Genomic DNA, 26,307 nt, shown 5'->3' on the forward strand with positions numbered 1-26,307 from the left:
CTATGGCTAGAAATTGGCCTCAATGATTTGGGATCGAGGGGGATTATCCCTCTTTATCCTGCCTCATCTCGTGTAGGCCTGGACAGCCTTCGTAGGTGGGCCCCATCCGTCGTCTACCCCGACCGCAAATGCGGCCGGTGTAGGCGCTTTGTGGGACCTCCTTTTGTCCTGGCTGGGCCCCGCCGGCTAGGGCCCTTTCTTCTGGCGCTCTTCTTGCTTCGCCGGCTCGTCTGTGTAAACCCCGGGGGTAGTGTCATATTTATGTGTGGTATGGTTGGGTAGGGTAGTGCGGCTATGCAGCCTGGGATGCGCTTTGCTAAGGTGGCCCTTAGGCTTGCGCGGGAAGGGAGTGGTAAGGAAGGTAGGGGGGGTATATGTGTGTGTGTGTCGTTGTCTTCGTTTCTTGATCCTGGCGGTCTCTGAAACAGAAAAAGTTAGCGATCAGGGGGGGGGGGTATCGAATACGATGTCTGAAATGATACCGTGGAGGCTTTTTTGATTTTCAAGGCCGACGGCGATTAGTTTCGCAACCGTGGCGGGTTTTCGGTTTGGATTGGAAAGGTAGGCGAATTTGACTGCTCCTTCCCAATTCAACAGTCTCCGGCATATCCGTAGGTACAAGACTACTTCTATGAATATACTGGGTGTTCTGAAATTCTGAAGCTCGCTCGAAGGGTGGAATACGACAATATCATTTTTCGTCTTTGAGAAATCGCATGTTGAAAAGTAGTTTGACTTATTTCTCGATTTTTAGAGTTTATGGATTAGGGTTTGTTTTTATAGGTTTATGGATTTATGGACTTAGGGTTTTAGGGCTTAGGGTTTATGAGTTCGGAATTTGAGCGTATTAGTCTCTTTTGCTTGTATATGTATTTCCAGATTGAAATAATGCGTAAAATATAGACCATATATGGAATTTTTAGAAATTTTTTTAAGTTTATTGCAAAATTTGACGTGATAGAGTATTTTTGAGCTCAGATTCATGTTCAGTGACCCCCAAAAACATGTATGATCACCACTTCCGGCTGCCGTTGAGTTTAGGTTTGTGGTGGTGTGTTGTCAGTAGGTATATAAAAAAATTGAGAAATAAGACACACTACTAAATTTCAACATGCGATTTCTCATGGACGAAAAATGATATCAGAATAAATCCAAGTGCGTTTTAAAGAGTAAGTATAGTATTTTAAGACCCTATTAATGGTTTTAACAAAAAAAAAAAAAAGAATGACCTGTCCATGTAACATAACCTCAAATGGTTGTCAAAAATCGCGATTTTGGCACTTTTAGGTTAGGATATCTCACCTTGAACACCAGAGCCAATTGAGAAATTTGGACCTCGGATTCGAATTCAGCACAGCAAAATCCTTCGGAAAAGTACATTCTGGTTTCTAGGTTAGAAGGTCGGCCAAATTTTGTTAGCCTGTCTATTTGTTCAATTAAATAAGCATTTACTGCAACTAGCATTTTTTAGCATATATATTTATGAAAGATAAATTTTAAAAATATATTATATAATATTATAAAAAATATTATTATTAAGTACTAGTGAATACTTATTTATTTTTTTACATCAACATTTATGATTTAAGTTATTTATCTAATAACAATAACTCATAATGTTCTTTTTTTTAGAGAATGGGTTATTAAGTTACGAAAATCCGAATTATCACATAGGTCCATCAGATAGATTGGATGACGCATTAAATTCAAATACAGAAAGTATATTTGACGATTTATATCAAGATATAGATGGTATTTATAATATGGGCCAAGGCGTAAAAGTACCTGTAATGGGTACTACTGGTCGAAAAGTATATGCTGCCTTAGACATTGGCTCTATGGGAGTAGATGTAAATACAGGACCATTCACAGAAACTGATTCTTCAAATAATGTAGATAATAGGTACGTATGTATATAGATTCCATTTTACATTTATTTATCTGAAATATAAGTCATCCGAAGATATGCTATGCTTAAATGAGTAAGGCACAGACCTTTTTATTAATGCCATTTTGAGATATCTTGGTTTTACCAATAACAAATACCCCAATGGCAAAATTCTACAAAAGAAAAAACAGCAAATTCACTTATGAGAAATAATTTAAGAATTTTGATATAAGATTCATCCCTAAATAAAGTTTTTTAAGAAAAATATAGGAACTTATGTGCAGATAGTGAAAAATATATAATAAATCCGAAAATTCAGTAAGAAAAGTAACCATTTACAGTATCTTCACTGATCGAGTGCATGTGGGGTGTAAATGACAAAAATTTTTCGAGTTGAAATTTGAGCTTGTGAGCACCATCTCTGCTAGGCCTTAAACTTGGAAGTTGAAAAAATTAGTCTAATTAATTAATGTACAGGGTGTTTTTACGATGAATTTTCAAAAATTGTCAAGAGTAAAGTACCTTTATTTTTAAAAATATCAGAAATATTTTCTTACGAAAAGTTATTGAGAACTAAAAGTTATGACAGATTGTCAATTTTCAATTTGATCGGCGAACTTCGGTTTTTTTAATTTTTCACAAGCACAGTGCAAATTCCTAATTATTTATTAGAAAAAAACGTAACTAATATAATAAACATAAACAAATAATATAATGGTTATTCAAATATGCTACCACCAACCATTACACATCGCTCAGCGCGCTTGGTAAATTCTGTGTAGGCGTTTTGAATTTCTTGAATGGGGATGTCATTAATTGTATCTTAATCTTATTAATTATTATCTTAATTATTCTTCGTTTCAATTCAAATAAATGGTTATTCAACGGGGACCCATAGACTTTCTGCTTGAGATAAACATAATCATAAATAAAAGTCCATTAGAGTTAAATCAGGACTTCTAGGTGGCCAATGAATTGGGCCATTTTGCTCAATCCACCGCCCAGGAAATTGACCATCTAGCCATTCTCGAATGATTCGCGTTGAATGCGCTGGGTGTCCGTCTTGTTGATAGTAAAGAAAAAAAAAACAAAGTTGACCAATCAAATTAAAAATTGACATGTCTTATCCTAGTGTTCAATCAGATTAATTTCCTAGAGTTAATAATGTATCAGATCGTTTAATTTTGTGTTGTTTTTAAAGCAAATGATTAGTATAATTTATCTCTAACACTGGTTGTTAATTAGACCGTTTGCTGTTCTAATCCGCAATATAATTATGTGAATATAACTTAAATGCATGCGAAACACAAAAATTGGAATTAAACCGCTTCAGCACGCCATTCAAAACCGTTATTTGCCCATAAACAATGTTTTCCATTTGGGGAATGGACTGGAATAAAAAATTTAAGACTTGTGATTCTGTTACAACGGTATTTAAAACATAGCGTTAAAACTTTAGGTTTTAAAGTACATGTCTATAATCAGCTAATAATAATAATATTTCATGTTGAAACTGCAAACTGTACTTTCCTAAAGACTATGTTTGTGTAGAGGCAGTCAAAAACGTCCTCACGATTTCTTGAATTTTAGTTCACCATCGCTACCCCCTCCCTTTCCCTCTCAAAAAAGAAAAAAAAACAGCAAGCCTTGATTAGTAAAAACAAAATCGGTATAAGAAAAATAATTTGGTGTTGTAGCATAGTACTGTATATAGTGTTTGTTGTAGGGATAATGAATGGAATGGAAATACTCTTTCTCAAATGGATATTAATGAAAGTGCAACTGTTTGGGAAAAGTATGTATAAATATTATTGTAGGTAACCAACATCTTTTTACAGAAATAAAAATATTTTACTAATAACATCCAAATATTCTAGTCAGCTGTGGAAATATATTTATCAGAGAGACTTTATTCTAAAAAGTAACATAAAACATAACATAATTTATCCTATGAACTATGAAAGTGTACCTATAACAAAATAACCTGAATTTGGCAAGTCTTTAAAACAATCAAACAGTAAAGCTAGTCGCTCACTTGTCCGGTTCGGTAGGCAGTTAACAATAAAGAATGGAACCTATACTATTTTTTAGGGAATAATTTCTAAGGCCACAAAGACTACTTTCTTGACCAAAAATTTAAGAAAAAATCTGTTTGGCACACATATTGGTCATTGGATTCATTGTCTCTTCCAAAAATTTTATCAACACCCATCGCTTTTTGCAATAATAATGCATAATTTTCGAAAACTGATCTTTCCTCGTGCAACTTTTATTTTACAGTTCACAAATTAGTGAAAAATTACTCTAGGTACCTGAAATTGTAGGTAATTTAATTGCCTACAACATAAAATAACTAATATTGCAATAGGTAATCTAAATTTTTGTGAACAGTAAAAAATGTGAAAAAAGATGTAAATTTGCAATTTGCCAACTTGGCGTCAGTTTTTTAATATCATCATTCTACAAAACCAATTGACCTATTGCCTTTCAGTGATATTGTTTCTTTGTTTCTTCTATACAATATGGTGGAAATGAAAGGAATAAATTCATTTTTTCACAGTGGTGGCTCGTGACATTGAGAATATGTGAAGCATATTCATTGATTGTCTAAAAAGAAAAAAAAAGTGCCAGCCACAGGCGAAAATTTTTAAGGTCAAACAGCCTTAAATGAATATGGAAATTTTTAGTTGCATTTGCCATATTACCGAATAGCTGACGTTCGAGAGAAGGATTTTCATTTAGATTTTATAAAAAATAGAAATATTAGTTCGGCTTGTGAACTTTTGCGAACATTAACCCACACCGTACAATCACGTATGTTACGACAGCCTCGCGCGACATTCCCTAAATTGTTAAATCCCTCCTTATTCCACACGCCCGACTTTACACTTACAATTAAACATGGCATACCAGAAGAGTTTTTTTAAATAAACACTTCTACACAACCACTTATACTCCGAATACCATTCATTCCGAAACTTCCGAACGTACACTTTGTTTTTTGACTTCCCCTTTTTTCCATATCGAAAGAATAAGGCTCAGGTCTCTCGCAATTTAATAAATACTTTTTGAGTGTAATTCAGTGCTGATCAGGGCATTAATCTGCAAAGTAGTTGTTTCCCACAATAACTATTAATTTCAAAGGGTGATTATTGAATATACATTTTTCGATTTTAGTATTTGTGAGACAAAAGATGTAAGCAACAAAGACGAAAATACTGAAGTGAAACACATAATTGGAAATATTACAGATGATTTATATGCTATTCCTATGAAAAAATGTGATAAAACGATTACAGACCAAAGAAAATCAATAAATTCAGAAAAAGAATGGAGCAATCATAATGAATTACCTCCAGGATGGGAAAAACATGAGGGTGAGTACCTACTGATGATGAATACAGCTAACGTTAATGATAAATAGTACTGCCAAGAAAGAATAATTGTTTTTACATATAGGTACATATATGTAAATACTTTAATTGAAAACTTTTATCTTTTCGATTATACGAGGAATTTTCTAAATTCAGTGTTGAAAGTAATAGTATATTTCATTATTGAATTTGGAAATAAGGATTTTTCCGTGCACGTGTAACAAATTCTCGTTTGAGACGAAGCCGAAGTCATGCAAGCACGGAAAATCTGTTTCTGGATGTATAATGAACATTTTTATTTTCATAACAGTTATAGGAATAAAAAAACATTTAAAGAATATTGAAAATTAACTAACTAATTATTAATATTTATTGTGCAATTCGTATTATTGCACAGGTTTAGGCCTTCATCTTGTTGTTGTTCTCGGGCTAGGTACTGTGGGGAAGATCTGGTATTAGAACCCCTGGGCCCGCCCTGATGTTTATTTCGGTGTTTGTTGGTTCTAAAGCGGCTACGGACAAAACCGCTCCTCGGGCACGTTCTGTAGTGGCCTTTGGAACTGGTCGCATCCATTGGTTCCAAATGTTTCGCCATTCTTCACTGCCAGCACATTCATTGATGACTCTGCAATTGCTTCACCGGGACTGATGATACCGTTACACTTGATTATAATTCTACATTGTCATTTTCACTTTCTGAATTTTGTGCATCTAATTTAAACAGAAAAAGCTATCTCTTCTTACCTGGTATATCCGGATCACATTAATTAACATAATTGAGGCTATTTTGCAAACAGAAACTGAAAAGTTTAAACTTCTTAAGTTATAACTTAAGATATTAAAACCTATTACTGTATTGATAGTAGGAATTGTTGTGACTCTTTATTATAAATTAGGAAAAACATTTTTTAATGATGGTTGAATGATTTTCGGGCTGGTTGCCAAGTCGTCGATTTACAACTCTTGACGTTTCGAGAGACATATCGCTCTCTTCTTCAAAAACTTAGTTTCAGAGGAACTTCAGTCCAGTCAACAGTTTTTTAAAATATTATCTCTTCTAAGGTTTCAATTTTTCTAACTTTTGAACTGCTTGTTCACCTTAATACTATCCAATGCTCTTAAGTATAAACTGATTGGATATTATAAATGTCTTGGAATTTGTTATACACTTTCTTAGTATGCGATTCTCTAATTATGTTCCTCTTCTGCGGTTTCTTCGTGAATAAAAAAAAAATTATAAAATATTTTGTAGATAATGATGGTCCATATTACTGGCATATAAAAAGTGGAACAATACAAAGAGAAATTCCATGCACAGAAGATCAGAAAATGGAAAAGTCTGAATCAAAATGTAGTATAAAAGAGAGTGACTTCATTTCTTCATTTGAAAACAGCATATCAGTAACAAGGAGTAGTACTAGTTCTGCTTTAGATTTGGAAAGTGATGATAAAAAAAGGAAAGAAGACACGGCATTAAAGTGAGTTACTTCCATAATGAATGTGTTACATAACTTTATATTAGCTTTGTATTATTATATTCATGCGTAGGAGTACATTAGGTTATAGGATTTCCTAGGTACCTAACTTTCCAACAATTTCTGACTCTTATGAAATTTTGATATTTCCTATGGATTTCGATTAGAATAGACATATCTTTTTAACACTGGAGGTGCTAAAAATGCAAGGAATTCGAGAATTGCAGAATCCTATCTTTTGAAAAGCAATTTTATGCATAATAAAAAGAAAAAAATTCCATTAGAAAATAAAAATTGAATAACCCAAGATACACGAACTAAAGAGTTATGTGGTAGTCAATAAGGTGGAAATTCCTGTATATTATTTCCTTACATATTCAAAAAATACAAAGGTGAAGTTTAAATAACAAATGTTTTCAAACTGTTATTTCGTACCATCACATTCAGCATTCTGTGTCACCTTAACGAATGTTACATCAAGGGTATAATCTAGAACCCAAATGGTGTCAATTTAAGCAAACTTGCTTAAATGAAAGATGAACGCGCTGTTTTGAGACATTTATTGTTTCCATGCATTCTTGAAACTTCATGTTCTATGTCTTGCTTAAGTATGACTATCTTTGAAAAAATTCATTCAATTTTACATTCACAAGTTTGAATATATCTGATAAGTTATATTTTAACAGGTATTTATTGACTGTTTTACATGATTGTCACATGCATATCCTCTTAGAAACACTTGTATTATCCACATAATTTATAATTTTGATATACTAACCACTGGTGAAGGTATGTATTTTTATTCGACCTTAAATTTTTCTTTTATTATCGGTATCTGAATCGTAACTGACAATTAGGTAGTGTATATGAAGAAGGAATATTTCGAAGGTGTTCAAACTTAACTACGCTTGCATTTTTATGAAGTAATTTCAAAAATGTGATTTATAATGATAGATAATTAGTTTAATTCGAATTAGAATAGAAGCAGAAAGTACTATGTCTAATATGTTGTAAAGTATTTTTTGAAATTTTAGAAATAAGCTAGAAATGGTTTATCATTACCACTTTCAACTTTCAGTATTCTTTTCGAAATATTTTCTTTATTCAAAAGTGAGTCTTCAATGTAGCCTTCCGCCACAATGCTCGATCTCCATCCTCCGTGTCATTTAGGACAAGTCAGGTCAACTAAAACGGTAGCAGACGTTTGTCGTAATGTCTGTCCTCTTTCCAGTTGTCCAGCTTCAAAAATTTTGCCACTTCTTGCGAGACGGCACTGATTTTATGAATACAGACCACCATTCAGTGACACTTTCCATTAACATAATTAAGAAATAATCTATGTTCTACCAATCTGGGTGGACGTAAAACAACATATTTTCGATAAAAACTTAAATAATTGTCTCCCAGCACAGTAAAAGAATGTGGTCTCTTGGTTTTGGTATTGGGAATTTTTATAATTAAGGCGGATTTCAGATCTTTAACATTATCAATTGTTAAATTGATTAATTCATCAGAACGGCATGTGCCTGCAACCCCCAATGTTAGGACGACCTAACCTTTTTAAAAATTTCATTCTTTTATTTTTAATCATCAAATATATGTACTTGTATCTTTGTAAGTACTTGCGATTTTTTCGTTACATATCGCTTATTTTGTCTTAAGAAAAGCACATACCTTTGAATATTTGCTTATATATTTATATATTTGATCTTCTTTATATTCAACGTTCACCGCAACATTGAATATTGTTACTAAAGCGTTGACGGCTTCATTTTATTTGCTAAGTTTGAGATATACGCCATTAATACATATTCTGAATACACCTTAATGTTTTTTTTGCACAGATCCATAAAACATTCACACTAAGACACATTCATAAGTTTCTCGAGATTTCTTTGGGAGACAAATGAAAGAAACCTCTTTCGTACTCTCCAGTATTTCCTCAAGTACACCTAAATCTTCATTAAATTCCATTTTTACAGAGTTTTCCACAAATTGAACTACAAACAATCACAAATGAACTCAGCAATATGGCGACGAATGTTTGAAAATATAATTAAATGGGGGATTTCGGTTGGAGAAAAAATAGCACGTTTTATTGGGATTATAAGTTTTTGTCGCAATTTTGCATTCCGCATTTGGAACGAATACATTGAAGATGAACTTTTAGAGACAAAACGTCTGTATCGGTTCGGTCTGAGGCAGTACTATATTGGGGGTCATGAAGAGTTGCAATAAATGTAATACAATTTCCAAGGTCATATTTAAAAATGAAGTTGATGATAGTCCTAGAGAGACAAAAAGTTAAATATGATAATTGATTATGCCATTCGATAGAAGGCAAAATTTGCCATGAGAATGTGTTCTTTTTTCAATTTCACTGAGAATTTGTACTTGCACTTGTACTGAGAAAGATAATGTAGATAGATAATAAATAGATAATATTCATTCACTATATTGCAAAGTTAACGTAAAAATTATGTGTGGGTAATTAGTTTTTCTTTTGTACCTACTGAATAAATATGAAACAGAATGCTACATTTTGTAGGCGAAGAAGTTATCCTTCAAAACCTGATATAGAAGTTAAAGAACGTCCAATAAGATTCGCGGTTAGATCGCTTGGATGGGTTGAAATTTCTGAAGAGGATTTAACTCCAGAAAGAAGTAGTAAAGCTGTTAATAAGTGCATAGTTGATCTATCTTTAGGAAAAAATGATTTGTTGGATGTTGTGGGAAGGTGGGGCGATGTAAGTTATATTCTTTAGTGTGACTTATTGTTATTTTGGTATTTTTGTTTCAGGGTAAAGATTTATTTATGGATTTAGATGAAGGAGCTTTAAAGTTATTTGATCCAGAAAATTTAACTGTATTAAATACCCAACCGATTCATACAATAAGAGTGTGGGGAGTTGGAAGGGACAATGGAAGGTAATAAGATTTACATTAATATACATTTTTTAACTACAAATAAGATTATCTATTTGCAGTTATACTTAGATTAAATGTGGAAAAACGCTTAATTCTATTTAACAAATAAACACTGTTTTCTTAATATTTAATTTGTGGCATTTTATTTATGCAAATTTTAACTGAATTTTATAGCATAAATTGATTTCATTAATACTGCATTCTAACCTTCTATTTAAATTTCTTCTTTAATATTTCACTATAATATGTGAGAATTTCAAAATTTTATATAGAGGGCGTCTCAGAAAACAGTGGTCATACAGCATCCACAGATTCCTAATAGCCTAAACGCTGGCGTAATTTTTTTGCCATCATTTGTACCAAAGGATAAGCACATTAATGTTGAAATATGGTTTAAAGTGAACAAATATCGCTACGTCTGCCGTTGCAAACCGGCAGCGTTTGGCCGGAGGCGGCTACTCAAATTTGTTTTTTTTTTTCAAAAACTCCTTGATTTGTACCACCTGCAGACTATGAAATTCGGCTTTAGGAATACAATTTGACCACAAAAGGGCATGGCAGACAAAAAAGTCGGTAGCGTTTCTTAATTACAGCCAAGTTCATTCAAATTTGTCGATATTTGATATTTGATCTTTCCTTAGTTTTAGAAACAACTTTTATTAATAATATTTTGTAGTACTTAAAATAAGGTCGTTTTACTCTTGAGGCAATTTTGGTTTTTCCAATTTTGTGAATGCCCTGTATAAATTAGTGGTTTTCGAAGAAATTTGTCCTAAGAATCTGTGACCAAATTTTGTTGTATGAATTTCGGGACACCCTGTATGTTTACTGAATGGAGTTTATTGGATGAATCCTGGTTTTTTACACTTCCAAGCGCCATATTGGGCCGCCATGGTGGATTTTCGAGTTCTGCCACATAACATCTTAAAGTACTTGAAAAAACTAATTTTTCTACGCCCAAAATCATTTATTAAATGTCTACAAATTTTGGCGAGAGCCTTTGATCGATTTTGCGTGAAAACTTCCCATATATTTTTTAAATCAATGGTTACACAGCAAAACTAATGAAAAGTCATTTAGAGAAAACAGATTGCTTTTCTTTTAAGTCACCATACTTTTTTGATATCAATGTGTACAAATTAGCCGATATTGATACGTAGATACATTACTATTTGTAGTCATGTCCTTTTTTGGAGTGACGGAAAAATTTTCCAAACATGTTTTCTACTTAATAACTACATATTTTTTAACATTAAGTACATATTTGTGTGGTAAATTTTAGACAAGTAAAAAAATATATTATTTGTGTACTCCTTTTATGAACAGCTATACATTTCTCCGTCACCTCTATCTTTAGGAAATCTAGAAATATAAAAATAACTTGTCATTAATGAAATGTTAATAGTAATTAATTACCCGTTTACAGTCCTGGGAACATCCTAGGGCTAGGGTTACTAGATCGACCCGGAGTTTTCGGGTTTTAATGGTACATCTTCAGGCTCCGGGTTAATATGTCATTTCTTCGGGTTTGTTTTCTTTATTGAGGAAAAATCGTGATTTCTTCAAAAACATTTTGTCTCCCATAGGATGGTTTCAAGCAATAATTAAATAATGTAACAATATTTTCTTATTTATATTTTTGTTGCAGTTTAGAATAATTATAAAAGCAGTATTCCTTTTCTAATCACATTTTATGTCTCCGAGTCTGTCATGTAATAAATCTGGTAACCCTACCTAGGGCACATGACTTACAGAATTTAATATTATTTAAATCTTTGTCACTGTAGGGTGTTTCTTAAGTAGAGGTAAAAAATCCAGGGGCGTTATTCTGTGTCGAAACCACACGAGCTACCCGCTCGTACAGCTCCTACTTCTCTTTTGTATAAACACAACGTACTTCTCTTTTAAAATATTTTCCACAGAACACAAAACAACAAGATTACATTTGACGTTATTATCAATAATAACAATTGTTTTTATTTTAACAAAACAAAACTCTCATGTCAAGACAAAAGATTACATTATCGATGTCTCTAACAGGCGTATTCTATGGTCAAAAATAAGGGTTTTTTGTTATATAAATGTGGGGTTTTAGGACAGCCATTGTTCATCCAACTACAGCAGTGTTAAAAATAAAATAAAAAATCGGTTTTTAATTTTTTTATTTCTAAAACACATAAGGTAATTTAACCAAAATACGAAAAAGTGTAAAGAAACAAAAAGTGAAGATAACACAATGGCGCATATGATGACCTATTTTATTTGTAATTATTATACAGTGATAGATTTTTTTTTGGAAAATGATGATCAATGATACCCAGACCTCCCCCACTGGTAAATTTCTACAGCTGGTAATTTTTACCTACTGTCATACTAAATATGCACACCGAATTTGGTAAAATTATCTCAAACGGTTTAGAAATTCAGAAAATAGATTTTTTTTTAATTTTTAATACGTTGTAAAATGGCTGTCTAAGACCTTACATTTATATAACAGAAAACCCTTATATTTGGCCACAGAATACGTCCCTGGATTTTTGACCTCTACTTAAGAAACACCCTATATACGAAGAACATGATTAATAATAAACGGTCAAGAACTTACATAAATAGAGATTTACAACAAAGAACTTATGTAACAAAAATTGAAAGAAAAAATAATACAATCATACAAGATATAAAATACACAATACACTTAATACTACGAGTACATAATAAATGTGACAATCGCACGTTCTAAGCTTCCAAATGCCCTGTCACGTTTCATCTCATTTTACATCTTGGCTTCTTTCTTTTTGTCTCTCTACATTCTGCATAATATACTACTATCAAAGTTATGGTTTTAGTAATAATTATTATCTTGCTATTTTCAAAGTCCCTAATGATTTATGATCCAATTAAATAGGCCTTCAAATCGCAATTTTGGTCAACTTGCCTGAATTTTTGATATAAGTTAGTTTGAGGTATATAATAACAATAAGTGACAGTAATTTTTTTTTCAACCTCCGGCCAGGGGTGAAAAAAGGTAAAATAAAGAGGTTTTTCAAGTTAACTCAAAAAGGGTAAGAGCTAGAAAAAGAAGTTTCTTATAAAAGTTGTAGAGCATAAAATTCTACATAAAAATGGTGTATTGACTTTTTCTTAAAAAAATTTAAAAAATCATCAAATCGAGTAGAAAAATGAATGAATTTTATAACCTATCTTTTCAGAGAAATTTTTTAATTTTTAATAAAAAAGTTATAACAATTTCACAAAGCGAACGTGATTTTTTATCTTTGTCATAAAACAAAATTTCGAAAGCAACTTTTTTTTTATTTTAAATAATCGATCGAATGGCATAGAAAAAAATTGTTTTAGTGTTAAATCATAAAAATTAACGATTCAAAATTTTAATTGTTTTAACTTAAAAATTAAAAAATAATTCTATTTCTCTGAACAGAAAGTTTACATTTTTTAGCGTAGATTGAAAAAAAAAATTATGAAATTTATTAATTTTTCTGCTTATAATTTTTTTAAATTTCTGAAATCATCCCATTACTTCTAGTCTCCCTAATTCTGTTAATTTTAACGGTATAAGAAAAAGTCAATATACCATTTTTATGTAGAATTTTATGCTCTATAACTTTTATAAGAAACTTTTTTTTCTAGCTCTTACCCCTTTTGAGTTATATTGAAAAACCCCTTTATTTTATCTTTTTTCACCCCTGGCCGGGGGTTGAAACAAAAATTACTGTCACTTATTGTTATTATATACCTCAAACTAACTTATATCAAAAATTCAGGCAAGTTGACCAAATTGCGATTTAAAGGCTCATTTAATTGGACTATTAATTTAATATATTGTTAGTGTTGGGTTTCTGACCTCATTTTTGTTTCCTTTATGTTTACGTATAAATAATATTAATTGTTTTTATCTTTGCTTCATGGAACATATAGAGAAAGGTAATATAATTAATACATTTCATGGAATAAGTATTCCAATTAGTAGATATATAATGATATCTATTTGCAGGGATTTTGCATATGTAGCTAGAGACCGTAGCACTCGTAAACACATGTGCCATGTTTTTCGTTGTGACATGCCAGCTCGAACAATTGCTAATACATTAAGAGATATCTGTAAAAAAATAATGATTGAGAGAAGCTTGCAACAAAATCTTGGGAAAAATGTAGATATTAATGGGAAGACCGTAGCCACCAGGCCAAATAATTTACCAACAGAACACAGGCGTACGACCAGAAATAGTCAAATTTTTATTTGTAAGTACTGTTGTAAAGATATAGTTTATTAATCCCTCTAATTTCCTAAAATGGTTTAGTAAATATTTCTTTTTCATCATCCTGCATTTAACATTAGTGTTATTTTTTTTATAAATCCATATTTCCAATGTGATTTTTTTTTAGCCCAGTCTTTTCCTACACCTATGGAGGAACCAAAAAAGATACTCAGAGCTGAATATCTTGGATGCACTCAAGTATCAAGTGCTACTGGAATGGACACTATAAATGAATCTATAGATAAACTTATAACTTCTATACCTCAAAATCAGTGGCAACCAGTTAATATATCCATAGCACCTTCTATGATAACCATTCACCATCCAACTGTAAGTCATTTATCATAACGTATATACATATTTGCAACCACACAAAAAAATGTTTTTCGAGTCTGAAGGTCAGACTATGTCTATTAAATGTTTCCGGGGTCGCTGAATCTGAATCCGCGATCCATTTAACCCCATTACGTGAGGTTTTACCGATAATTCCATACCACCTCACACGTTAACCCAAGCTGTCAAGTCCTATTAGGTCTTGTAAAGGGAGCTATGCACCCACAATAACCCCACAATCCTATACATTCAACCTCAAACCTCCTAACCCCGTAACTCCATAACTCCAATAACCAGGTTACTCAGTAGTTTGACTTTATCTCTCATTGTGGGGTATATCAGGGCTCTATACACAGAATATTGTTAACCCTATAATCCCCAACCCCCTAACCCCATAAACCCACGACCCCATAACTCCCATAGCCACGTTACGCAGTAGTTCATTTGTTCGATGTAAGGAACATAGTCTATATCGTTATTGGTTCCCAGTTTCATCATCACCAGTAGATTCTCAGTCAATTTAAAAAAATATCCTGCCAAATTAAGCTTTATTTTCTTAAGTAGAGGTAAAAAATATATAAATATATTATATAAATGTGTAAATTGTACATCCAGCTACAGCAGTCGAAAAAAATTAGTTTTTAATTTTTAATTTCTAAACCGCTTGAGATAATTAACCAAATTCGGTGTGCATATTTAGTATGATAGTAACGAGCGTTCAAATAAAAACGTGGTCGAAGTTGGCTCTGACACATTGGACGTAGGGAGTAGCTTATAGCGACCAACTTAACCTCATTTCTCAACGAGCTGTATAGCAGCTGTAAGTTTCAATAGCGTTAATGACTATATAACTTTATTTTAAAGAATAATCGTGATAACAATAACAAACAATTAAAGGAGCTGGGGAAAGTGTCCCCCTCCTTGTTATAACAATAAATTAAAGCAGCTGCTGAAAGTGTCCCCCTCCTTGTTCCAAGCACTTTTCACACCTGTTCCTCAAAGAATTAAAGACATTTTCTAAGATGCTCGGGCTATTGTTAATTTCACGAATCTTGTCTATAAGTCGAGCCTGCAGATGGTTTAAATCAGGAATAGGCAGTTCAAAAATAGTGTTTTTAAGGTAAGGCCACAAAAAGAAATCACACGGCGTAATATCACACGACCTCGGTGGAAATTCATGTTCAGCATCGAGACTTATTAGTCGATTTTGGAATACTTCCCTCAACATATTCATCGTCTCGCCTGTCGTATGTGCCCTTGCGCCATCTTGTTGAAAGTAAAAGTTTGTAATTTCGTTTTCTTCCAGCTGGTTAACAAAAGGAGCGATAATTTCTTCTCTATACCTTTGCGCAGTAAGAGTACCATTAAAAAAAATAGGTCCATAAATCCTCCTTCGATTGAGAGCACACCAAACTCCAATTTTTTGAGCGTGTAGAGGGCCCTCGACAAAAAAGTTATCTGGTTTTTCAGATTCTCATATTCTGTGAGTTTACGTAACCACTTAAATGAAACCAGGCTTCATCAGAAAAAAAGGTGATATTATGAAGTTCACCGTAGTTGTTTAAAAACCATTCACAAAACACAGCCCGTCGCGGAAAATCAACTTCATGAAGTTCTTGGTGACAAGTTAAACGATAGGAGAACAAACGCAAATCTTTTTTTAACACTGTGTGACAGGTACCGACTGATACTTCCACCATTTGTGATAAAACACGTACAGAAGTTCTTGGCGCATTTTCCATTATTTGTTGGACATTTTCTTTTAATTCTTCAGTCCGCTTTTTAGGTCGGCCGCTTCCTTCTTTTCTTGTTACACTGCCCGTTTCACGAAAAACATTAACACAACGCTGAACTGCACTTTGAAAAATGTTGTACTCAACAACGCCGGGAAATTGATTTTGAAATTCTATGAAACATTCCTCAATAGAATATTTCCATATTCCATCAATCTTGTGTCCATTTCTACAGTAGGACTCTATGATAAACACTTTTTGTTCTTGAGAAAACACCATTTTAAACGCTTTTTAAAACGAAAATATTCAAATTGATAGCGGCGATATAGTGCTTTGACAGATGACGTTTAAGTTCATTTGCTATACGCTACGTCCCTACGTCCAAATTTTCAGAACCCACTTGACCACGTTTTTATTTGAACGCTCGTTATATGAAACAAAAGTTACCAGCTTTAGAAACTTACATCACCCTATATAATATTACAAATAATTTATTTCATCATATACGCCATTGTATTATCTTCACTTTTTGTTTCTTTACACTTTTTTGTATTCCAAACCGATTAACAATAAAATTGATTTATTTAATCAAGTACATTTTTACGATACTCATTACATTACTTAAAATAATAACAAAATAATGAATTAACAATGGAATTACTTTGCTATGATTTATTATAACAAATGTTGGAAATGGCCACCTTCAGCCAAAAACCATGCTTCAGATCTTCTTGAAATTGCAGCTTGAACATGTGCAAAAATTCCAGGAATAGCTCTTATAACATCAAAACCAGCTATAATTTGTTGACATAAGTGCTCCTCAAATTCAATGTGAACCTTGTAAACTAATGTCTTGAGATGTCCCCAAACAAAAAAAATCAATAGGATTCATATCAGGTGATCTGGGTGGCCAAGGATGACCTGGTTCTTGAGTGCCACGTCCAATCACGTTATTACCGAATTTTTCATTTAAAAATTCACAAGTAGTCAAACTGAATTGCGGGAAAGCTCCATCGTGCATAAATTACATATTTCTCTTGGTGCATGGGAAACATCGTCAAGAAGTTCAGGTGAAACGTTTTCAAGAAAATGTCTGTAGGAGGCGCCGGTTAAAGTTCTTGATAAAAAGTAAGGCCCAACAAAATTTCCAATAATACCCACCCATACATTCAAAGAAAACTGATTTTGAAATTGGAAAATGTACTTGATCAAATAAATAAATTTTGTTGATAATCGATTTGAAATACAGAAAAGTGTAAAGAAACACATAGTGAAGATAATACAATGCCGCATATGCTGAGCTATTTTATTTGTAATATTATAGAGTGATATATATTTTTTGGGCAAATAATGATAGATGATACCCACACCTCCGCCACTGAAAAGTTTCTAAAGCTGATAATTTTGTTTGTTTCATACCTACTGTCATAATAAATATGCACACCGAATTTGGTTAAATTGTCTGAAACGGTTTATAAATTAAAAATTAAAAACTGATATTTTTTTAAATTTTTGACACGCTGTAGCTGGACAATGGCTGTCTTAGAACCCCACGTTTATATAACAAAAAAACCGTTATTTTTGGCGACAGAATACGCCCTTGGATTTTTGACCTCTACTTAAGAAACACCCTGTATAAATAATATAATTCATTTTTTCATGTAACAAAATACCCAAGCAAAGATAAGTTAGTAAATAAAAAAGTGTTTGCTGTTTAAAGTTGACAAAATGTAACAAAAGAAAAAATGGAACATTTATTATAACATAATTAATATTTTTTAAATTTAAAAACCACAGCATCCTATGATCTCATGCTTTGCTATACCAGAAAATGGAATGTAAATCTGCCGTGTAAATATTATTTTTTATTTTTTTATAAATTAAGGAACATCTCAAAAACTGCTGAAGTAATAAACATAATGTTGCCATGTTTAAATTGCACATAATTTAAAAACATTGTGTAGATTGCTTTTAGCTTCAATATTATTTATATGAAATACTCAGTAAACATGATTTTTAAATGTGTGTCACCAAATTAAAAACATTTAACTTCTCTCTAATTAAAGTCATATGAAAATATACAGGGTGTCTGATATAGAATATGCCAATTTTTATATTAAATAAAGCTTATTTTTACGGTAATTAAAGAAAAAATCACCTACCATACGCCTCTTTATTCCCAATATAACTTTTTTTTTGGAACGTTAATTGTTAATTAACTATAGGACGTATCGGACCGGGATTTTAGAGACAAGACAATTATAGAAAGGGTTAAACTTTTATTTTCAAAACGTTTTACATTGATACTTCACGTAATAAACGCGTTAGCAGCAGTAAAAGTTAATGTTAATGAATAGCCTGCCTGTGGGGGAAGGAACGCCCGACCCACACTCGCGCGTTAACGCCAACTTCGGTGAAATTTTTTCAAATTTCCGTTCAAGCCATGTTTTCTGCAGTACATGAAAATGTCAATATAGAGAACTTTCTTTTAAATAAAATATTATAATTTAAATTTAGATTCTGGAGAGCGCTTATCCATGATTCATATCCATAGAATAAAATGTCCGTGGAATCTAAATATGGCAGTTTTTTAAATTTTAATCAGTATTGTTGGATTTATCAATTCAACATAAACTATACCCCTGTCTTCAAGTCCGGGATGTTTGCAATCATGTAAAATTTAAATGAACTGCTATGTAGGTTTCAAAGGTATGACTAAGTCTAATTTTGGAAACTTTGTCTGTGAAAAAATTATGTATGAAATGGCCCCATCATAGAGTTTGGTTTCAAAATTTGACCCGTCTTTAAGGCACTGATTATGTACATGGTTTGCTTCCTCTTAATTAATCAAAAACTATAATTTACTTTAAAAAAAAAATTGTGTTAAATTTGATAGTTTTAAAAAGATTTTTTTTTATCTAGGATGATCACCTTATTGCAGAGTGTCGAGTTAGATACCTGTCGTTCTTGGGAATAGGTAGAATAATAAAACATTGTGCATTTATTATGCATACAGCACAAGATACATTTATGTCACACGTATTTTACTGTGAACCCTCTTCTGGAGCTTTATGTAAAACTATTGAAGCAGCTTGTAAGGTAGAAAAATAATGTATCGCCTATTATTAGAGTTAATCGGTCTTTTTTATAGCTTCGATATCAGAAATGTTTAGACGCTCATCCACAAGGTTTAGGAGGTAGTAATACAATTCTACACACGCCTGGTACTAGCATTGGAGCCGCTTTAAAATCTATAGTGGGATCTTTAAGGAGTCGAAAAAATAAAACTGTAGATTCCTGAGAAAAAGTTTTGACTCTGCAGGTAAGCGTCATTAAGTTTGAAATATATAAAAATATTTTTTCATGATTGTCGCATAACGCTTTTAGTATACATATTCAGTAACGGTGATAAGTATAAAAGTACTTATAATTCACTACCTCTCATCAATGGACAGGGTGTCACCTAACGAATGTTACATACTTCAAGGGTATAATCTAGAACTCAAATGGTGTCGATTAAGCTTAAACGAAAAATGTCGCAAAATAGTTACAGGGTGTTAAAGTTTCTTTTTTGTTTTAGTCCAATCAATCTGTCATGGCCTTATGTTAAATTTACAAAAAATATGGTGATATAGGAAAAGAATTCTAAGAAAGATAGTGTATTTTTCTTGTGCGCATAAACGGCGAAGTTAACCTAAAAAATTCATAAAAGTCGAAAAAAATGGTTTTTCGCTAATAAAAAAAAGCCTGAACTCCAATTGAAAAAAGTTAAATGAGAAAGTTGTAGCTATTAAAAAAAAAACTATCGATTCGTATTTTTAAATATATATTACTATATTACTTTTCAAGATACATTGAAAATACCGTCAAAAATCAACTTTTTTTGTTTTTGCTGTATCTCTTGCAAATTAAGGTTTTGAAACTTGTTACTTGCTGTAAATGTAGCCCTCGGCAAGCAAAAATGCACCTTTTTTAAAATTAAGAAATATTAAAAATTTTTGGAGTTATATCGATTTTAGGAAAAAAAGGTGATCTCGAAAATTGGCTCCTCTTGCTCGACGAATAGTCGTAGAGAACCGAATCAGGGCTCATTTTTTCCTTAAGAGTTGGACTTTTATGGTAAAAAAGAGTGATAACAATTTTATTCATTTCAAGCGTCCAAAGATGGCTGAAAAAAGTACAAATTTTTTAGTCACGTTTTTCTTGAATATTGTGACGCACATGAGTGTTAATCATGGTAGTGGGGACTAAGTGTGGGAGAGTGCACTGAAGTGCGGGCAGTGTGCAGTGGGACTTGGATGGAGGTTGTACAATGTACGCACGATAAACTGGAGTTTACACGTCAAGAAAAATTACCCATTGTATTGATAAAGTTGTATTTTAAGTGTAATGTATGTAACCAGGAATATATTAATAAAACTGAGATAAGTACGTGTTTCTGCCTCCCTGAGATCGTAGCAATATCTTTTTAGATTTTAATTTCTCGATAATTTCTATTACAGGAATCGATTGCTGCCATTTTTACGCGAATTTAAAAAAAAAAACGTTGCTCTACGACCTTCTGGAGCCAAGATAATTTTTTTTTTTTCAAAAAATTCTACAGGCCGCTATTTAAGTGCTACAGCGTCCATTCTTATAGAGATTGAAGTTGAAGACTTATATTTTCAATAAAAAAAAACACTGTGGTTCATTTTAGGCACTTCTGCATTTTTAATTGGGCGTCAAACCGAAGCATTGAGTTTTCGGAGCAGCCAAGTAGCATTACCCCCACTCCGCCGCCCGCTACAGTTAACTCGCGCCGGGTTCAAATGCTTCGGTTTGACGCACAATTAAAAATGCAGAACTGGCTAAAATGAACCACAGTGTTTTTTTTATTGAAAATATAAGTCTTCAACTTCAATCTCTGTAAGAATGGACGCTGTAGCACTTAAATAGCGGCCCGTAGAATTTTTTGAAAAAAAAAAATTATCCTTGCTCCAGAAGGTCGTAGAGCAACGTTTTTTTTTAAATTTGCGTAAAAATGTCAGCAATCGAAATGAAAATTGAAAAAGATATTGAAGAAAAACGCGGCCAAAAAATTTGTACTTTTTTCAGTCATCTTTGGACAATTGAAATGAATAAAATCGTTATCACTCTTTTTTACCATGAAAGTACAACTTTTAAGGAAAGGAATGAGTCCTGATCCTCTACGACTATTCGTCGAGCAAGAAGAGCCGATTTGCGAGATGACCTTTTTTTCGAAAAATCTATATAACTCGAAAAATTTTTTATATTTTTTAATTAAAACAAATGGTACTTTTTTACTTGCCGAGGGATACATTTACAGCAAGTAACAAGTTTCAAAAGCTTAATTTGCAAGACATACTGCAAAAACAAAAAAGTCAATTTTTGACGGTATTTTCGATATATCTCGAAACGTAATATAGCAATCGATATATTTAAAAATACGAATCGATAGGTTTTTTTATTAGCTACAACTTTCTCGTTTTAACTTTTTTCGATTGGAGTTCAAGTTTTTTTTTATTAGCGAAAAACCGTCTTCTTTTACTTTTATGAATTTTTTAGGTTAACTTCGCCGTTTATGCGTCACAAGAAAAATACACTATCCTTCTTAGAATTGCTTTTCCTATGTCACCATATCTTTTGTTTCCAGGTGGTATTTTTTATAAATTTAACATATGGCCGTGACAGATTGATTGGACTAAAATAAAAAAGAAACTTTAACACCCTGTAACTATTTTGCGACATTTTTCATTTAAGCAAGTTCACCATTTGGGTTCTAGATTATACCCTTGAAATATGTAACATTTGTTAGGTGTCACCCTGTATAATGTTAAAAATGAGATAGTTTGGCATCAAACGGAACCTGAATATCAAATGTGTTAATGATTTTTACTCAATTAAAAAATTTTTTAGAGACTTTTATGACAGTCATGGAGTATTTAATTCGCGAGTTATGGCCAACATGTATATGCTATTATTTTTGTTTTGTTCTCATTTCATTTCTTTTTCTATTTAAGATATTTCTAAACAAACATATCTCATATGGCATGTCCGTAAAGTGAATTCAATCAAAAGCTAAGTAATATTTTAGGGAAAAATGTCCAGACAAGTCGATTCTTGTTTTTAATTATGCAAATTTTTATAATGATTCCTATACAGGGTGTTCCTTAATGATATGCGAATATTTAAGGGTGTGATTCTACATAGAAAATTAACGATGGTATGCTTTATAAACTATGGTTAAAAATGTCCCGTTGCGAAAATACAGGATGTTAAAATTTTAAGAAAAAGAAAAATTAATTAATATTTTCGAAACCGCTTGAGATATTTCACTAATATTTAGTACGTAGTGATAGTTAATAAAGGTGCATGCTTTTCAATGCAAAAATAATTTTGAGCTATAACTAGAGATGGGCAATGGGAAATTTTCTGTCCCGGAAAGTTTCCAAAACGGAAATTTTCCGGGAAGAAATAATCGAAGCTTAAGAAATTTTCCCTGGAAAGTTTCTGGATAAATTTCTATCAGAAATTTTCCGGGAATATTTCTAACAATTTGTATACTTGAAGCCCATTTTACTTCTAACTTCAGTGAATACAACCTCAAAAAATCGTTAGTTAAATACTTACACTTACTTATTTTAATCTTTGTTAAGTCTACAATCTACATAATAGAGAGCAATACAAGACATAAATTGCATCTCCCTTTTCAAATTTAAAATAAATTTTGATAGTGAACCAAAGTACAATTACATTTTAAAACTAGTATAATTATTTAATGTATTTACTATTTATTTGTTTAAAAATAAAGATAAATAGTTTTGTATACTGTATATTGTTTACGCACTGCAACCCGCAGCATGTAATTATTATTAACCGATGATTAATAATTTATATTTTTCAAATATTTATACCAACTTAAACAAAAATGTATAAGTATTTAGTCTTTTTGGAAAGCTGAAGGTATGTAAAACGCAATACCAATTCCAAAAAAAAAAAATTTTTAAATTTCGGAAAATTTCCGGAATTTTCAATGGAAACTTTCCAGGAATTTTCATAGTTTGGGAATTTTCCCATCTCTAGCTGTAACAGTGGCGTGCGTACGAGCCATTCATTTGAGAGATAAGAGCTCTCTTGAGTTTTTGTAAATAAAAAATAAAACCCGTTGTATTTACAAACTGTTTATCCAAATCGTTAGATTGGCTGCGATGGGCCGCAAGAATGGCCGCCAAGGTCCCTCGACCTCAAAAGCAAGCTTAGACTTCTTTTTATGGGGCCTTAAGATGTTAGTGTCAAGTCCCATTAATACTGTAGAGGAATTAAGAGAAAGAATAATTGCATGTGATAGAATAAAAAATACTTGGGGAATATTTCAACAAGTTGGGCAGAAGCATTCATATTAAGAAGGCCACTTTCAATAATTTTTGTAATAAGCCTAAGTTTGATATTAGTTGTAATGTTATGTCAATGTTGTATGTTGTTAATTGTTACTGTTCATTACACGCAGGTGTCAACTTGTAATGTATTTTTTATACGACTGCCTTGTAAAAGGGGGTTTTGCGCATGGAAAACACGCTCTGAAAACGGTATTTTGCACACGCCGTGTGCCAAACATTTTGCACACAATTATGTCATCGTTGCACACGCGTCTCCAGATTGTGATTTTTGTTTGATGTTGTCACCCAAATTATGCAATGTTTCAAATTTACTGAGTTTCATAGCAACCGTCACGGCTCCTTTATTTTGTTGATTAGATACTTCAAAAATTGTTGAATTCCCGAAGTTTGGGTGTGAAAATGTGTGATTCTGGAGAGATTTTACAGAAAGCAAGCAAAATATGTTCGGAACTGCTGCCCACAAAATCCAGAAGCAGGTATGAAGCTGAGTTAAGCCGATTTATGGACTGGTGACTAGCCAAAAATGTCCAAACTTTCTTAGAAAACGCAGTAATGGTGTATTTTGAAGAACTATCTAAGAAATATAAATCTTCGACGTTGTGGACGATTTTTTCGATGCTCAAGTCAACGTTAAGTGCCAATCACAACATAGATCTTGGAAGCTATAAAAAGTTGCAAGCGCTAATCAAACGAAAATCCGAAAACTACGTCCCAAAGAAGTCCCGAATTCTCACAGAAGATGATTTTTGCCGGTTTTTGACGAAAGCATCAGACGACAAATATTTACTTATCAAGGCAGTGGTGGCAGTTGGACTATCTGGGGCATGTCGAAGGGAGGAATTATGTTATCTCAAAATAAAAGACACCAAAGATTTCGGCAGAGCTATGCTGATTAAACTGAAGAATACAAAAACAAAGGTACCAAGGTGTTTTACAATTACAGGAAACCTTTACACTATCTTAAAAAAGTACTGTGCTCTTCGTCCTCCTAATCTGAAGACAGGCAGGTTTTTTTTAAACTATCAAAACAGAAAATGTTCAAGCCAAAACGTTGGCATCAACAAAATTGGAAACATGGCTAGGGAAATCGCCAAGTTTTTGATGCTAGAGAATCCAGAAAGTTACACGGGACATTGTTCATCGGCCACAATTTTAGTCAATTCTGACTCAAATCTGCTTGCCCTCAAATGCCATGGAGGGTGGAAATCCAGTACAGTTGCCGAAGGCTACGTTGATGACTGAGAAATAAAATGTAAGTTTCGAAAAAGATAGAGTCTTCAGTGTCTTCTGCTGCCACAGAACCAGAACAACGATCGTCTACTGGAATACAACAAGAAATCAATGACCGCACCCTGAAAGACTGCACTAAAAACACGACACCAAAAATATTCTCTATTACCGAAAACAAGATGCACAATAATACTGCTTTTCCCAGCGTAACCTTGAAGGAATGTTCAAATATTAAATATTAGTTTCTTTTGTTAATGCGTTAGCAATTTTCTTAATAAAAACGAGTTAAATTAAAAGTTGCATTTAATTTATTTTGTTAATGCGTTGGCAATTTTAGTAATAAAAACGATTTAAATTAAAATTTGATTTTTGTGGTCTCTGCAGTCGTATAAAAAGTATCGTAAAAAACTCGTTTGAAAACCTCTTTGCACACTCGCTCGACACCAATATGTCTTGCTTGTGTGCAAAGAGTCGTTTTCAAACCTTGTTGTTTAATATACTATTACCTACGACCACTACTGTAAATACTTAGAAACACACCGTCTGCGATCAATGCAAGATTCCTATTATGTACAAACAGTATTGTATTGACCGTTGCTAGGAAAACTGTATGATTTTTTTACCAAGCTGTGCGTTTTTTTTTACAGTACGACGTAATAGGAATCTTACATTGATCGCAGACGGTGTGTTTTTAAGTATTTACAGTAGTGGTTGTAGGGAGGTAAAGTATACTTAATACGTGGTGTAATGCAATTACGCACTCACAGAATTCCGCATAATAACTTTTCCATTCGTGCGTAAAATGCCTTTTACAACACTTATTATGTAATATACTATAATTTTTGCTATCAAATTATTAATAATTTGTTTTACTCAAAAACGGCGCATCGCAAGACCAAAACCCAAGAAAGCTCTTATCTTTCGAATTGAACGGAAAGATCAAAAATAATTTTATGTTTGAAAAAAACCATTGGCGTACCATTTTTTTCTTTAAAAATATCAGTCAGTGCTCGTACGCACGCCTCTGCTAGAACTAAAAATTCTGTTTGTATTGAAAAACATCACTGAAATATCCCAAGCAGTTTCGAAAATATTCATTAATATCCTTCTTTTTCTTAAAATTTTAACACCCCATATTTTTGCAAGGGAAATTTTTGGACCATAGTTTATAAATCAATGTCATTAATTTTCCATGTAGAATCACACCCTTAAATATTTGTTTGTCATTAAGGAACACCCTGTATAAGTGTTCGAAAACGAATGGGCCTTACTTCACAGGGAGACAGACCCCTTGAATGAAAACAAACCAAAATACTTTTCTTTAAGGTAACTTCGTCAATTTTCGAAATATTCGAATAAAATTGGCAGATAAATTTTTTATGTAGCTGTAAATAAATATATAGATAAATTTTTTACTTAAAACATAAAGATCTCTAACTAAATTTGTGGTTTATTAATTTTTTTTACCATTTTACTTATATCTATTTGGAAGTAAACATCTACTGAGATATTGGCCTCTAAATATTGTTTCTAGTCATGGGCTGTACGACTTATATTTTTTATTTTAAATAACTACATTTTTTACTTTTGATATATTATTTTTGTGTTTAGAAATTATATTTTATATAAATTATTTTATTCATTGAATGATGGTCGCTTGATTTCTTAGTTC

General features: G+C 32.3%; 1 protein-coding gene across 5 annotated transcripts in view; it reads left to right on the plus strand.

Moving 5' to 3' along the window:
* LOC108912804 (protein Fe65 homolog) overlaps positions 1-26,307 on the plus strand; it is a 56,000-nt gene that overhangs the window by 28,690 nt on the left and 1,003 nt on the right. For 4 of the 5 annotated variants that reach the window (XM_018718187.1, XM_018718190.1, XM_018718192.1 and 1 more), the window contains 11 exons: positions 1,633-1,903; positions 3,615-3,683; positions 5,066-5,265; positions 6,515-6,740; positions 9,286-9,484; positions 9,538-9,665; positions 13,602-13,607; positions 13,678-13,925; positions 14,070-14,272; positions 18,931-19,107; positions 19,160-19,330. In XM_018718187.1, coding sequence (XP_018573703.1) covers positions 1,633-1,903; positions 3,615-3,683; positions 5,066-5,265; positions 6,515-6,740; positions 9,286-9,484; positions 9,538-9,665; positions 13,602-13,607; positions 13,678-13,925; positions 14,070-14,272; positions 18,931-19,107; positions 19,160-19,309 — 1,877 coding nt within the window. In that variant the 3' untranslated portion in view covers positions 19,310-19,330. The remainder of the gene's footprint in view (positions 1-1,632; positions 1,904-3,614; positions 3,684-5,065; positions 5,266-6,514; positions 6,741-9,285; positions 9,485-9,537; positions 9,666-13,601; positions 13,608-13,677; positions 13,926-14,069; positions 14,273-18,930; positions 19,108-19,159; positions 19,331-26,307) is intronic. The other variant, XM_018718189.1, reaches the window with a different exon arrangement.

This window comes from Anoplophora glabripennis, unplaced genomic scaffold (genome assembly GCF_000390285.2).
Source record: "Anoplophora glabripennis isolate ALB-LARVAE unplaced genomic scaffold, Agla_2.0 scaffold836, whole genome shotgun sequence".
NCBI lineage: Eukaryota > Metazoa > Arthropoda > Insecta > Coleoptera > Cerambycidae > Anoplophora > Anoplophora glabripennis.